At 45.2% G+C, this 16,341-nt stretch overlaps 1 protein-coding gene across 1 annotated transcript in view; it reads right to left on the bottom strand.

The window, feature by feature from the left end:
* The window catches only part of C2 (complement C2), a 16,855-nt gene extending 514 nt beyond the window's left edge, over positions 1–16,341 (bottom strand). Inside the window, exons 1-16 of the mRNA XM_003422262.4 lie at positions 16,027–16,341; positions 15,660–15,866; positions 14,636–14,821; positions 12,812–12,985; positions 12,627–12,725; positions 12,313–12,446; positions 10,618–10,756; positions 7,112–7,252; positions 6,417–6,506; positions 1,554–1,694; positions 1,334–1,428; positions 1,126–1,237; positions 873–1,038; positions 687–763; positions 471–562; positions 144–270 (exon numbers count right to left, since the gene is read on the bottom strand). Coding sequence (XP_003422310.1) covers positions 144–270; positions 471–562; positions 687–763; positions 873–1,038; positions 1,126–1,237; positions 1,334–1,428; positions 1,554–1,694; positions 6,417–6,506; positions 7,112–7,252; positions 10,618–10,756; positions 12,313–12,446; positions 12,627–12,725; positions 12,812–12,985; positions 14,636–14,821; positions 15,660–15,866; positions 16,027–16,072 — 2,026 coding nt within the window. The 5' untranslated portion in view covers positions 16,073–16,341. The remainder of the gene's footprint in view (positions 1–143; positions 271–470; positions 563–686; positions 764–872; positions 1,039–1,125; positions 1,238–1,333; positions 1,429–1,553; positions 1,695–6,416; positions 6,507–7,111; positions 7,253–10,617; positions 10,757–12,312; positions 12,447–12,626; positions 12,726–12,811; positions 12,986–14,635; positions 14,822–15,659; positions 15,867–16,026) is intronic.

Genomic DNA, 16,341 nt, shown 5'->3' with positions numbered 1-16,341 from the left:
AGAAAGGAGGGAGCGGAGACAATGTTACCCCTGACTCTCGCCCAGCCCCACCATCATCCGGGCAGCACAGAGGTGTCCTGGCATGAACGTTGGCCACAGGGGCACTGCTGGGACACAGGCATGGATGGAGGGAGGGGACTCACCCTTGCAGGAGTTGTCATCGTCCTGGGTCCCACTGCACAGGAACTGATCTGTCACCACCTCTCTGACATCTGTCAGGTTGGGGAACGTGGTTTTGTCTTGGAGGACAGCCTGGACACAGCTTGCCCGCTGCAAGAGGATGGAGCAGGAGAGAGGGATGGAATGAGCAGACCCAGGGGCACCTGGCAGGCAAGCTAGGCCTGGGAAGAGGGTGACCCCGGATCAGAATAGATGGCAGCCAGAGCTGGAGGAGGAAGAGAGATGTCCCCAGAGCTGCCACGGGGGGGAGGGACCTCACCCCCACAGCACCCTGGACCTGAGACCCTCACCTCTGTCCCCATCTTGAGGTTAATGTTCAGTTTGTTCCCATTCAAGGCGACAAAATGTGCAGGAACACTCAATTTGTTCAGAAGTTCGCTCTCTGCAGCCAAGGAAACAGTGTGTTGGTGCTGGTGCCTTTACCAGAATCTGGACTTCCAATGGGGTGCTCTAGTCCCAGCCCAGGCTATCCCCCATAACCCGGCCCAGCTCTGCATGCCACTCACCATGGTCTCGGCAGGTGCTGTCTCGTGGCCGCCGCAGAGCCAGATTGGCCTCCACTGTGCAGGGAAGGCAGATGGGCCTGAGGAGAGGGACAAGGGTCTCATAAGCCATCCTTGGAGTCCCCTCCTCTCGGTATCCCCAGAGCACTCTCCCCTCCAGGGTGCCCTCCCATCCAAGACTCCTGGAACCTGGCATGGGTGGACATCTTCACTTTCTCAGCCAGCTTCAGTAGGGCAATGTCATCACCGTAGAACTCCGGGATCCCCTGGTTCTTCTTAGCAAAAACATCGAACCCCGGAGAGATCACCACCTCCTCAATACTGAAGTCTTTGCCCCACGGGGAGTTGGGGTCCCCTGGGAACAACATGGTGGATCAGGCTTGACCTGGGCTTCTGAAGGACAGGGGCTAGGGAACTTCAGGCTATGGGGTCGGAGCCTTACCCACGAAGACTCTCCACAGGTAGAGTTCCTCAGCGTTGCGGAAGCAGTGAGCAGCTGTCAGGACCCACTGGTCAGAGATGAGGGCCCCCCGGCAGGTCTCCTGGCTCTTCGGCTGCAGGAGAACAGGTGATCTTCAGGGCCTGCTATGTGCCTGGCCCATGGCCACCTTCACTTCTGGGATCCCAGCCCTACCCTTCCTTCCTGGTACCTTAATGGTGACATGCCAGGGCGTCCTCTCCTGGTTCGAAGCATTGGCTGACATGTTCCCCACCCCACAGATGGTGTGTGTGAGCTGGGAGACATCTGTCAGTGTGAGAAGAAGACCGGGAAGGAGGCAAGTGAGGGGCCCTGTGCCCAGGTTCCCAACATGGGCCTCCAGCTGGCTGCTCCCCACCCAGCCCCCTCCTGAGAAGGCAGAGCTCACTCACCCAGCATGTGCTCAAAGACCTGCTGCAGAGCCTTTGTGTCCTGCAGGATGAATGCATGCCGCTCCCCATCCTTCTTAGACCCTAGCTCATTCAGTTCTTTCCAGTCCACATCCAGCTTGCCCACTCCGATGGCATAGATGTCTGATGGGGAGGAGGGAAAACAAAGAATCCTATGAATGAGGGGCTACCCATGAGCCAGGGGGCTGTGATTTGGAACCCACTAAGGAGCCCTTGTGGCATAGTGGTTAAGAGGTATGTATAGTGAATATACCATGGACTACCAAAAGAACAAACAAATCTGTCTTGGAAGAAGTACAACCAGAATGCTCCTTAGAGGCAAGGATGGCAAGATTTTGTCACACATACTTTGGACATGCTATCAGTCCCTGGAGAAGGATGTCATGCTTGGTAAAGTAGAGGTTCAGCAAAAAAGAGGAAGACACAGTGGCTGCAACGGTGGGCTCACACCTAACGACTGTGAGGATGGTGCAAGACTGGGCGGCGTTTCATTCTGTTGTACGTAGGGTCACTGTGACCCTGCAGCAACATTCCATTGTATGTATCTACCACATTTTGTTTATCCATTCATCTTTTGACAGACATTCAGGTTGTTTCCACTTTTTGGTTATTTTGTACAGTGTAGCAATAAACATTGGTGTACAAGTATCTGTTTGTGTTTCTGCTTTCAATTCTGTTGGGTATATACCTAGAAGTGAAATTGCTGGATCATATGCTAATTCCATGTTTAACTTTTTGAGGAACTGCCAAACTGTTTTCCACAGCAGCCGTACCATATTGCATTTCCACTAGCAGCGGATGAGGGTTCTTATTTCTCCAAATCCTTGCCAATACCTGTTGTTTTTCTGTTTTGTTTTGTTTAATTATAGCCATCTTTTCATTGTTGTTGTTATGGCCCATTGAGTCGGTTCTGACTCCGAATGACCCTATGGGACAGAGTAGAACTGCCCCACAGGGTTTCCAAGGAGCGGCTGGTGGCTTTCAACTGCTGGCCTTTTGGTTAAAAGCCAGATGCTTAACCACTGTGCCACCAGGGCTCCCATTAGTCATTAGGGCGATGCAAATCAAAACCACAGTGAGATATCACTTTATAACCACACCAGACGGAATCGACTCCATGGCAACAGGTTTGGTTTGGTTTAACGACCAATGACGTTGATCATCTTTTCAGGTGCTTGTTGGCCATCTGTATTTCTTCTATGGTGAAATGTCTGTTCAAGTCCTTGGGCCATTTTTTGATTGAGTTGCTTGTCTTTTTGTTGCTAATTTGTAAGAGCCCCTTATGTATTCTGAATTTTAAACCCTTATTTAACATATGATTTCCAAAAATTTTCTCCTGATCTGTAGGTTGTCTCTTCATTTTCTTGATAAAGTCCTTTGATAAACAAAAGTTTTAAATTTTGATGAGGTCCCATTTATCTCTTTTGTCTTTTAATGCTCATGCTTTCAGTGTCATATCTAAGAACCCATTGTTAAAAACTAGGTCCTGAAGCGTTATCCCAGTGTTTCTTCTAAGAGTTTTATGGTTTCAGTTCTTACATTTAAGTCTTTGATCCATTTTGAGTTAGTTTTTGTACACGGCGTGAGGTATGAGTCCAGGTTCATTCTTTTGCTTATGGAAATTCAGTTGTCCCAGCACCATTTATTAAAGAGACTGTTCTTTCCCCATTGAAAAGTCTTAGCAAAATCAATTGAACATAGATGTGCAGGTTTATTTCTAGACTCTTAATTCTATTCCATTGGTCTATATGTCTATCATTAGACCAGTACCAGACTGTTTGATTACTGTAGCTTTAGAATATGTTTGAGTTCAGGAAGCATGAGTACTCCTACTTTGTTCTTCTTTTTCAAAATTGCTTTGGATTGTCAAATGGGAACTTAATTTGTTGTGTAAACTTTCACTGAAAACACAATAAAATATTATCTTAAAAAATTCCTTTGGCTATTTGGGGTCCCTTGCCATTCCATATAAATTTGAGGGTTGAGTTTACCAGTTCTGCAAAGAAGGCTGTTGGAATTTTGGTAGGAATTTCACTGAATCTACAGGCTGCCTTAGGTAGTACTGACATCTTAACAATATTAAATCTTCTGATCTATTAGCATGTGATATCTTTCCATTTATTTAGGTCTTCTTTAATTTCTTTCAGCAATGTTTTATAGTTTTCAATGTACAACCATTTCACTTCCTTGGTTAAATTAATCCTAGGTATTGTATTCTTTGAAGCCCTGGTGGTACAGTGATTAAGAGCTTGGCTGTTAACCAAAAAGTTGGCAGTTTGAATCTACCAGCCACTCCTTGGAAACCCTATGGGACAGTTCTACTCGGTCCTATAGGGATGCTATGAGTTGGAATCAACTCAAGGGCAACGGGTTTGGTTTTTTTGGTTTATCATATTCTTTTAGATGGTATTGTAAATGGAATTGTTCCCTTAATTTTCTTTTCAAAGTGCTTGTTGTTGGTGTATAAAAATCTGACTGACTTTTATGTGTTGACCTTGTATCCTGCCACTTCGCTGAATTCATTCATTAGCTCTATTAGCTTTCTTGTGGATTCTTTGGGGTCTTATATATATATTGCAAACTCTATGGGGCAGTTCTGCTGTCTTCTATAGGGTCACTGTGAGTCAGAATTGACTCAATGGCAACGGGTATATATTGGAAACTCTGGTGGTGTAGTGGTTAAGAGCTACGGCTGCTAGCTAACCAAAAGGTTGGCAGTTCGAATCCACCAGGCACTTCTTGGAAACCCTATGCGGCAGTTCTACTCTGTCCTATAGGGTCGCCATGAGTCAGAATTGACTCGACGGCAACGGGTTGGTTTTTTATATGTACATATCGGACCATGTCATGAGCAAAAAAGGATAGTTTTAGTTCTTCTTTCCCAATTTGAATAGTTTTTACTTCTTTTTCTTGTCTAGTTGCTCTGGCTAGAATTCCCAGTACAATGTTGAATAGCAGTGGTAAGAGTGGGCATACCTGTCTTGTTCCTGATCCTAAAAGGAAAGCTCTTTCTCCATTGAGTATGACGTTAAATGTGGGTTTTTCATAAGTGCTTTTTATAATTTTGAGAAATTTCCCTTATATTCCTAGCTTGTTGAGTATTTGTATCATAAAAGGGTGTTGAATTTTGTCAAATGCCTTCTCTACATCAATTGAGATGATCATGTGGTTCTTTACCTTTATTCTATTAATGTGGTACATTATGTTGATTGATTTTCTAGTGTTGAACCACTCTCGTATTCCTGAGATAAATCCCACCTGATTGGGGTGCATAATCCTCTTAATGTGCTTTTTGTATCCAGTTTGCTCGTATTTTGTTAAGGATTTTTGCATCTGTATTCATAAAGGATATTGGTCTGTAGTTTTCTTGCGGTGCCTTTGTCTGGCTTTGGTAACAGAGTAATGCCAGCCTCAGAAGAGGAGGGAAGTGTTCTTTCCTCTTCTATTTTTTGGAAAAGTTTAAGAAGGATTGGGATCATTTCTTCTGTAAATGCTTAGTAGAATTCCCCAGTGATGCCATCTGGTCAAGGACTTTTCTTTGTTGGGAGGTTTTTTATTATTGATTCAATCTCTTCACTTGATACGGGTCTGTTGAGATCTTCTATTTCTTCTTGAGTCAATGTAGGAAGTTTATGTGTTTCTAGGCATTTTTCCTTTTCAATAAGATTATCTAACTTGTTGGCATACAATTTTTGGTAGTATTCTCTTATGATCCTTTTTTTTTCTGTAGGGTTGGTTGTAATGTCCCCACTTTCATTTCTGATTTTATACATTAGCGTTTTCTTTTTTCTTTGTTAGTCTAGCTAAAGGTTATCTATTTTATTATTCTTTTCAGGAAACAAACTTCTAGTCTCATTGGTTCTATTGTTTTTCTATTCCCTATTTCATTTATCTCTGCTCTGATCTTTGTGATCGCCTTCCTTCTGGTTGCTCTGCTCTTCTTTTTCTAATTCCTTAAGTGGTAAAGTTAGGTTCTTGGTTCAAACAATCTTTCTTCTTTTTTGACACACTTCTTTCACTGCATCCCATTTACTTTTAATACAGTCCTTTTGAAAATTTGACCCTGGCTCAGTGATGCAAAGGACGAGGAGTGGGAGTTTACCTTTTTCTTCTTTGGGCCAGAGTTTTAAAGAGGAATCAGTGTTCCCCTGAGGGGCAGTGAGATGGGCTGGTGTAAACATACTTTGTGATTAGTCAAAAGAAAAAGAGAGAACCCAAGGGGGAGATGAAATTTGGGACTCAAAACCAACTGCCATCCCCATCTGCAAAGTCTCTCTCTAAGATTCTTTTCTGGTCAGAGTTCAGTGCAATTTGTGTCTAGTTTGAACCTGAGTAATTGTTCCTTTAGAGGCCGCAATTGCCAAAGTCTCAGTTAGTCATTTCTACTGCTAAAAGGGGAAATTCCAGGGATAGACCCTACAAGGAATCTAGGACCCTTTTTTCTAGACAATTTCTGGAACATGAGATGATGATGGTGGTGGTGGCAGTGGCTGCTAACACATACTGAGTGTTTCTGTGTGCCAGGCAGTGTTTTTCTGAGCATTTTCCCCTATCGGCCTGTGAAGTTAAGTCCTAGTGCTGTGATCCTCCTACATATGAAGAAACTGCCCACAGCCACAACCAATCAAAGATGAAACCAAGGTTGAAGCCCTGGGCAGTCTGACTCTAGACTTCACATGCTTCAGTGCGACACGTGGCTGCCTCCGTACAGCTGACACAGCCTGTGGTCTCCCTAGAAGTAAAATTGTCTAGCTCTGTACCAGAGCCAAGGTGCTGGAACCCCTGCTTGAGGACCTAGACCCCCCCATGGGGGAAGTAAAGATGGGGTGAGAGGTGGTGGCTCACCCAAATAGTCGTCCCTCTTCTGGTTGATGTTCAGGATCTCTTTGATATTGTCAACAGCTGGCTTGGGAGAGCCTCCCATGTTGGACTTTCCTAGAATGGGAAGGCAAGAAAATCATTCACCTGGGTGGATGCCAAGATTCCTCAGAGCCCTGGAAGAGTGAGGAAGCATCCATTTTGGGACCTGAAATACTTACACTCCCTATGTGAGTTTTAAAACATACCATTTACTGTAATTTTCTACATTCCAGACATTGGGCCAGGAGCTTCATATACTTTATCTCATTTAATTTTCATGATAGACCTAGGAAATTTGGTTATCCTTATTTTAGAGAAAAGAAAACTGAGTCTAAGGGAGTAGTTTGTACAAAATCAAGAGATAAATGACAAAATGACAGAACCCAGACTGACTACTCAGACTGCTCCTTCCATCCACGCACCTCAACATCACAGCTCTCCAGCCATGTCTCCCCATCTATCCCTAGGGTACCTCCCAGCCTGTTTACACTAACTACTTAAATTGCCCTTCATAAAAATTCTGCAAAGAAAGGAGGGCAGCTATCGTTGTCATTGTCATCATCAATATTATTTCTATCTTATAAGAATCTGAGGCCCAGAAGGAGAATCAGAATTCAGGTCTTCTGCCCCACATTGGGCTCCTCCCACCATGCTAGATTTGCAGAGATGACAATACTCACCGTCTGTCAAAAGAATGATGGCATGTCGGATCTCCTGCCAGGCCGCTGTGTTCATACCAGGGCGGTGCATTTGGTTATTCATCATGATATAGACACTATTTAGGGCCTCATAGATGTTGGTCCCAGTTCCATTTTCATGGTCTGGAATATGCCAAGAAGGACTCTCTTAGAAAATTCCCATCTATCACCCCAGGGAAGGGACTCACTCTATTCCCCAACCATTGGAAATTTTTTTATCATCTGCTTTGATAAACTCAGACCTTTGCCATCCAGGTAAAGATTTAGCATTATTGCCTGTTCAAACATTAAAAGTCTTTCCACCTTAGAAATGTTCATTGCATGACTCCCAGCCCCCAATTCCAAGATCTAAAGATGGGGTTTCCAAAGAACTTGGATCTTTTTTAGCCATTTGCTACCTACCACTCAGGTAGTTTTACGCACTGTACAGGTGGGTAACGACCTGGGGAGACTATGTGTTGAACCATGAAAACCAGACCTACTTCTTAGGACACTCAGGACCATGTGGTTCTGGCATCAAGAAGCTGAACACAGAAAACCCTAAGGAATCCTCCAGAAAACTACTGAAACTAATAGAAGAGTTTGGCAGAGTCTCAGGTTATAAGATAAACATACAAAAATCACTTGGATTCCTCTACATCAACAAAAAGAACATCGAAGAGGAAATAACCAAATCAATACCATTCACAGTAGCCCCCAAGAAGATAAAATACTTAGGAATAAATCTTACCAAGGATGTAAAAGACCTATACAAAGAAAACTACAAAGCTCTACTACAAGAAATTCAAAAGGACATACTTAAGTGGAAAAACATACCTTGCTCATGGATAGGAAGACTTAACATAGTAAAAATGTCTATTCTACCAAAAGCCATCTATACATATAACGCACTTCCGATCCAAATTCCAATGTCATATTTTAAGGGGATAGAGAAACAAATCACCAGTTTCATATGGAAGGGAAAGAACCCCCGGATAAGCAAAGCATTACTGAAAAAGAAGAAGAAAGTGGGAGGCCCCACTCTACCTGATTTCAGAACCTATTACACAGCCATAGTAGTCAAAACAGCCTGGTATTGGTACAACAACAGGCACATAGACCAGTGGAACAGAATTGAGAACCCAGATATAAATCCATCCACATATGAGCAGCTGATATTTGACAAAGGCCCGGTCTCAGTTAATTGGGGAAAAGATAGTCTTTTTAACAAATGGTGCTGGCATAACTGGATATCCATTTGCAAAAAAATGAAACAGGACCCATACCTCACACCAAGCACAAAAACTAACTCCAAGTGGATCAAAGACCTAAACATAAAGACTAAAACGATAAAGATCATGGAAGAAAAAATAGGGACAACCCTAGCAGCCCTAATACAAGGCATAAACAGAATACAAAACATTACCAAAAATGACGAAGAGAAACCAGATAACTGGGAGCTCCTAAAATAAAACACCTATGCTCATCTAAAGACTTCACCAAAAGAATAAAAAGACCACCTACAGACTGGGAAAGAATTTTCAGCTATGACATCTCCGACCAGCGCCTGATCTCTAAAATCTACATGATTCTGTCAAAACTCAACCACAAAAAGACAAACAACCCAATCAAGAAGTGGGCAAAGGATATGAACACACACTTCACTAAAGAAGATATTCAGGCAGCTAACAGATACATGAGAAAATGCTCTCGATCATTAGCCATTAGAGAAATGCAAATTAAAACTACGATGAGATTCCATCTCACTCCAACAAGGCTGGCATTAATCCAAAAAACACAAAATAATAAATGTTGGAGAGGCTGCGGAGAGATTGGAACTCTTATGCACTGCTGGTGGGAATGCAAAATGGTACAACCACTTTGGAAATCTATCTGGCGCTACCTTAAACAGTTAGAAATAGAACTACCATACAACCCAGAAATCCCACTCCTCGGAATATACCCTAGAGAAACAAGAGCCTTCACACAAACAGATATATGCACACCCATGTTTATTGCAGCTCTGTTTACAATAGCAAAAAGTTGGAAGCAACCAAGGTGTCCATCAAAGGATGAATGGGTAAATAAATTGTGGTATATTCACACAATGGAATACTATGCATCGATAAAGAACAGTGACGAATCTGTGAAACATTTCATAACATGGAGGAACCTGGAAGGCATTATGATGAGCGAAATCAGTCAGAGGCAAAAGGTCAAATATTGTATAAGACCACTATTATAAGATCTTGAGAAACAGTATAAACTGAGAAGAACACAAACTTTTGTGGTTATGAGGAGGGGAGGGAGGGAGGGAGGGAGAGGGTTTTTTACTGATTAATTAGTAGATAAGAACTGTTTTAGGTGCAGGGAAGGACAACACTCAATACATGGAAGGTCAGCTCAATTGGACTGGACCAAAAGCAAAGAAGTTTCCGGGATAAAATGAATGCTTCAAAGGTCAGCGGAGCAAGGGCGGGGGTTTGGGAACCATGGCTTAAGGGGACTTCTAAGTCAATTGGCAAAATAATTTTATTATGAAAACATTCTGCATCCCACTTTGAAATGTGGCGTCTGGGGTCTTAAATGCTAACAAGCTGCCATCTAAGATGCATCAATTGGTCTCAATCCACCTGGATCAAAGGAGAATGAAGAAAACCAAGGTCACACGACAACTAAGAGCCCAAGAGACAGAAAGGGCCACATGAACCAGAGACCTACATCATCCTGAGACCAGAAGAACTACTTGGTGCCCAGCCACAATCGATGACTGCCCTGACAGGGAGCACAACAGAGAACCCCTGAGGGAGCAGGAGATCAGTGGGATGCAGACCCCAAATTCTCATAAAAAGACCATACTTAATGGTCTGACTGTGACTAGAGGAATCCCGGCGGTCATGGTCCCCAAACCTTCTGTTGGCACAGGACAGGAACCATCCCCGAAGACAACTCATCAGACATGAAAGGGACTGGACAGAGGGTAGGAGAGAGATGCTGATGAAGAGTGAGCTAATTATATCAGGTGGACACTTGAGACCGTGTTGGCATCTCCTGTCTGGAGGGGGGATGGGAGGATAGAGAGAGTTGGAAGCTGGCAAAATTGTCACGAAAGGAGAGACTGGAAGGGCTGACTCATTAGGGGGAGAGCAAGTGGGAGTAATGAGTAAGATGTATATAACCTTATATGTGACAGACTGACTTGATTTGTAAACATTCACTTGAAGCTCAATAAAAGTTAATAAAAAAAAAAAAAAAAGAAGAAGCTGAAGACCTGTACGATGCATTTGGACTTGTAACACTTCAAAGTAAGCCATGAGTTGGTGGGATTTGAGACTTCTCCACCAAGATCCTGGATTTGGAAGCCAATCCCCACTTGAGGAACCAAAGCCCCAGAGCTCAGGGACTTAAATGCCACTGAGAGGCCTCACTCTCTGACTTGTCCAGAATCTGTCTGCAGGCACAGGGGTTATCTTCTTCTCTCCTATCACCTCATTTAATGATGCCCATACCTTTATAGTTGGCGTTTTCCAGACTGTTGATCACTTCAGTCACATCCTGGGAGTTTTCATTCAGGACAGACATGATGACTTTGGGTTTTGAGGCAAAGGTGATGATGGCAACACTAATCTTGATCTCAAAGCTGAAGAGCTGTGAAAAGCAAGTAAGAGTCAGCGTGAGGGACCTCAAAACCAGAGGAGAGATGGTAAGAGAGCAAGCAAAGGGCACAAGAGGAGGTAGAAAGCCTGGACTGACCCCGACAGAGGCATGGCCCATGGGTATGCACTTACTAAGATACTGTTGCTTGAAAGAAACCCAGACATGAACATAAGCATCTACTCTCTTGACAGACTCACTCCTCATTTAATCCTCACATCAACTCTGTGAGGATGGTATGATGGTCCCTACTGCATAGATGAGGAAATTGATGGTGGTTACCTTGCCCCAGGTCACGCCACTAGTAAGAGGTGGAGGTGGGATTTGAACCCTACCAGCAAACCTCTGAGGCCACGTCCCCGTTTCATTTTGCAGCCTCACAGCCTACCTAGTGAGTTACTTAACCCTAAGAACTAAGAGAAACTCTAAGAATTTGTCGTTGTTGTCAGTTTCTGTCAAATTGATTATTACTCATGGCGACCCTATGTGTTCTACAGTAGAACTGCTCAGTAGGGTTTTATTGGCTGTCCAGAAGCAGATCACCAGGCCTATCTTTTTGGTACTGCTAAAATATAGCTGAGAAGAAAAACATATCTACCTAAATTATCACAAAAAGCATAATTACAAAGTGCCAGCGAGATATCCGAACCAGTGGCCTCCAAATTCTTCTGTTTGTGCACCCCATTGATAAAGACATTTTGAGCATACACCTCAATAAAGTTATATTTACGTATAAGTGATGTAAGTGGGTCACTATTCAAATATTGTTGCAGCCACTGTTGCTGCAACAACAGGCTCAAGCATAACAATGATCATGAGGATGGCACAGAACTCGGCAGTGTTTCGTTCTGTTGTTCATAGGGTCGCTATGAGTAGGAACCAACTTGATGGCACCTAAAAACAGCATTCAAATGTAGGCATGTTAAAACATACACGAAATGTTAAATTTTTTAAAGGAAGAGGTAAAAATCTTTAAATAGGGAAACTATTTTGCCTGCAACACCCCAGTGGATTATCCTGTGTCCTCCTTTGCGGAGACCACTGTTCTAGACAACGAATTCTTGTAAAGTAGGACCTCGGCCTTGTTCATCTTTGGTGTTCCCCAGCACCCAAACCAACCAACAAGTTGCTGTCAAGCCAATTCCAACTCATGGCACCCCCACGTGGGTCAGAGTAAAACTGTGTTCCATAGGGTTTTCATGGCTGCAACTTTTCAGAAGTAGCTCATCAGTCCTTTCTTCCAAAGTGCCTCTGGGTGGGTTGGGACCACCAACTTTTCAGTCAAGCACATTAACCGTTAGTGCCACCCAAGGGATTGGCCCCCAGCACCCAGTAAAGGGGTTGACACATAGCAAGTGCCCTGATAGTGCATGCAGAATGAAAAATATAATCATATAACTTAACACTACGAATCCTATATGGCATGAGAATAATCTGGAAAGATTTCTTAGAGGAGGTGGGCTGGGTGGGATATAGAAGAAAGGAAGGAGACAAAGAGAGACAGTGAGCGCTGGAAGGCCTCCCCTGCATGCAGGCTTCTAATTCCTGACCCTGTCCACCATGATGGCAGCGCAATCCCTGAAGATGCGGAAGTCGTCTTCTGCCACGCTCTGAGAGGCGTCCAGGAGCAAGTACAGGTTCAGGTGACCAGAGCGCTGGATTTGAATTTTACGGCCCACGTTTTCTGGGAGAAACATAGAAGGGAAGGCTTCAGATCTCCACCTCCTACCTGCACAAGGGGGTCAGGGCCTCCCTGCCTCCCCTCCAGTCAGCTCAGCCACTGCTGAGCCCACCCAAGGCTCCCCAGCTTTCAGGAAGCTCCTTCCCTCCCCTGCACTCTTCTGCCCCCACCTCAAGTGCTCACCGTTCTTCTTCTGGGTGGGATTGGTGACTCCAAGTGTGTGGGACAAGGAGGAGCCCAGGGCAGGGGCCACATCTTCAGGGAAGTCATAAGAGTAGGGTTCTGTGGGGAGAGCCACAGTGGGGTCAGCTGAAGCAGCGTCGGCAGGAATGCTCAGGAGTCTCAGGAGGGGCAGCGCAGCTACTCACGGCGGCAGATGGGCTCCGTCCCACTCCAGGCCCCGTTGTCCTGGCACTCCCGCTTTGCAGACCCCGTCAGCACTAGGTTCGAGGAGCAGCGGTAACTGACCTTGTCCCCAAGACCAAAGCGAGAACCTGTCCTCACGGTGCCCACCGAAATACCCGGGTTCGGGCAGTGGCTGGCTGTAAGTGAACAAAAGGAGACAGAGGTGTGGCCTCCCCCTTGGGAGACACTAGAACTATGCTTCCCAGGGGTGTAAATGGAAAATTTCGTGTAGGGCAAAAAGTCTAGAACCCAGTGGCCTCAGTTGCCAGTTGAAGCACCTAGATCTCAGCTCCAACCCCAGGGTAGCCCGTGTCCCAGAGCCTCAGGAAATATGTCAGCTGAGCCCCACACCTCTGCCAAAAATATTTGCATTTTGTAAAGCCACAATGAGATATCACTACAAACCCAGAAGAATGGCTAAAACTAAACAGACGTATAATTCCAAATGTTGGAGAGGATGTGGAGCAACCAGAACTCTGTTACATTGCTGGGGTGTCAACTGATGAAAATATTTGCCAGCCTAAAGCTAAACATATGCCAACCTGTGACCCAACAATTCCACTCCTAGAAATTTACTGAAAAGAAACAAGTACATATGTGCACCAAAAGACCATACAAGAATGTTCATGGAGCTTTATTTGTTATAGCCCCAAACTGGAAACAAACCAAGCGCCCATCAGCAGGAGAATGGATAAATAAATTGTGGCATATTCACATAGTAGAATACTACACAGCAATAAAAAAGAACTACTGCACTGATACACACAACAACATGGATGAATATCACAGATAAAATCCTGAGCAGAAGAAGCCAGATGCAAAAGAGTACATTCTGTATTGTTTCAAGAATAACTTAAACTGATCTCTGAAGTTAGAAGTCAGAAGACTAGTTACTTTTGGGGAGGGGACTTACTGGGTGGGAGTAGAAGGGAGCCTCCTGGGATATTGGAAGTGTTCACTATCTTGGGTAGTGATTACATAGGTAGATACCTATGTAAAAATTCACCAAGCTGAAACTCAAGATTTGTACACTTTACTGCAGGTAGATTACACCTCGATTTTAAAATAAATATTTTTAAATGGCTATTTGGGAAAGAGTCAAGGGTATGAGTAGGGAGCAGTCAGTTGGGCTGCTGGGTGAGGGTACAGCTCTGCCATCTTGAGGACTGTGTTTTCTGCATTACGTAATCAGAACTGTGATCTTGGAAGCACCCAAAGTCCACAAGTAAGTGTGGCTCTGGGAAGTCCCGGGAGCCGCACTTCTGTCTAGCAGAGCCCTCACCATTCACAGGGGCAGTGATAGTCATGACAAAAGTGTATGGGGCACCTCCCAGAGTCCAGGGGCTCTTCTAGATGCTTACTAATATTGACTCATCTAATTTATATGGCAACCCCATGAGGTCAGCACTATTACTATCCCCATTTCACAGATGCAAAGACTGAGGCATAGAGAGGTTAAATAACGTGCCCAAAGGCAGTAAAGGGCAGAGCTAGGCTTTGAGCCTAAACCTGACTCCAGAGGCAAGGCACTTAAGCACAATACTTGGGTCTCTCAATATATCTTTCCTAAATCATCTGTGGGGCCTGGATACCAAGTCTTGCTTTGAGGTGTTTAGAAGAGCTGGACAGAGCATTTGAAGCCTTTACGTTGAACCTGAAGCATACCACCAACTGCAAACTAGTGCGTGTTCGTCCTGTAGACCTCCATTTACTAAAATCCAGGGATATTACTGGGCACACTGGGAATGTCAGGCCCGTCTCACCCAGCCCTCAGTCAGGGTGCTCACCGCCACTGTCACACACTGCTGTCTCTCCGTCCCACATGCCGTTGGGGAGACACTGTCGCACAGGCGAGCCCCGCAGTGTGAAGCCGTCCTCACACTCGAAGCTGATGTTGCTACCCACGGGGTGGGACCCCAGGCGTGGGGTGTACATGCCATTCTCAAAGGAAAGAGGGGCTGGACAGCGAACAGCTGGAGGGAGAGAAGGGAGGGGTGTGTATTGATGGGGAAGTGCACGTGTGGGTGGTTAATTGTTGGGCTGGGCATCGAGCGAGTGATGTTCAACAGAGATACATGGGAATGGCTACCTGACCGTCAAATTATTGAACTATTAGGTTGAAACTCATGAAATTGCCGTTTTTGGCAATTGGTTGAATATTGTCAATTTCACCCAGTTCAACCTCATTGAACCTCCTTCAGCACCCTGAGAGCCATGGCTTCCCCAGCCTCTCCCCTAGGGTCTTCAGATGTCCCCATGACTGGGTAACTTAAAGAGAAACATCTGGCACAACAGGGGGCTCCAGGACCCCAGTCTGCCATTCCGAGTGATCACTATTGCCCAGTCATTGATAAGTATTTTAAAAATTTTCTCTGACTTTAGTTCCCCACAATCTCCACCAGAGCCTGCCCTCAATTCCTTGCTATGGACAATTGACAATTCTGAATATTTTGAGAGAAAAAAAAAACACTACCACCGAGTTGATTCGGGCTCATGGAGACCAAGTGTTACAGAGTAGAACTACTCCATAGGGTTTTCTTGGCTGTAATCATTATGGAAGCAGATCGCCAGGCCTTTCTTCTGCAGCACCTCTGGGTGGATTTGAACCACCAACCTTTAGGTTTGCAGCCTATCAAAAACCACTTGGGCCACCCAAAGACCATATACTTTCAAAACCCCTCTGCAAAAGCAGTTTTGCCATCCCTCCCACCCCTTTCAGCCAGGTCAAGCCCGACCTGGACCAACTTCTTAAAAGAAGTTTTGGAGTGGCCATTGGTGGAACACCCTGAACAAGGCCTGAGGGAGCCTCACGTTTGCAGACTGCCTTTGTCAGCCTGGTGGCTCGAGGGGTCTGCCACTGTCCATTGCTCTTGCACATCAGCGACACAGGAGATGGGTAATGGCCCAGGGGGCAGGAGTAGGTGAGGAGGCTCCCAGGGGCCCAGCCATGACTGAGGGTGAAAGTGCCTCCGGAGATATTCACATTCTGAGGGCAGGAGGGAGTGACTGCAGCCAGGCCTGTGGGTGTGGGGACACAGAGACAGAAATGGGGGAAAGAAGAAAGGCACTGATGAGAAAAGGAAAGCAAAAGATTGTCCATTTCACACATGGGAACTCAACCTGGGTAGCAGCAGCCTCACCTGCAGGACCCCGACACCACCCGTCCCCTGCCTCCTACCTGGGAACAGGGACAGCAGACAAAGGAGAGCCACCAGAGGGTCCATGGTGTCCACCTAGGGGCAGAGAGAGGCAGACACCACGAAGGGAAAGGTCATCTGACTTCCTGAAAACCAGAGCTGGCTCAGCAGGCGCTTCATTTGCTGCCAGAGAAGAGAAAGTAGGGAGTGGCAAGCGGGAAGTTCTCTTGTCAGGGAAAAAATAATCAGGGGATGGGGACTGAGTTGAGAAGATGAGGCCTCTGCCCTGTCCCCTAATCCAATATATCCACAGAGTCAGTTGATCTGCACCACAGGTTTTGTGTATCGTTCCCAAT

This window comes from Loxodonta africana, chromosome 1 (assembly GCF_030014295.1).
Source record: "Loxodonta africana isolate mLoxAfr1 chromosome 1, mLoxAfr1.hap2, whole genome shotgun sequence".
In the NCBI taxonomy this organism is placed as follows: domain Eukaryota; kingdom Metazoa; phylum Chordata; class Mammalia; order Proboscidea; family Elephantidae; genus Loxodonta; species Loxodonta africana.
The sequence above is the reverse complement of the archived record's forward strand: the minus strand, read 5'-3'. Positions and strand labels throughout refer to the sequence as shown.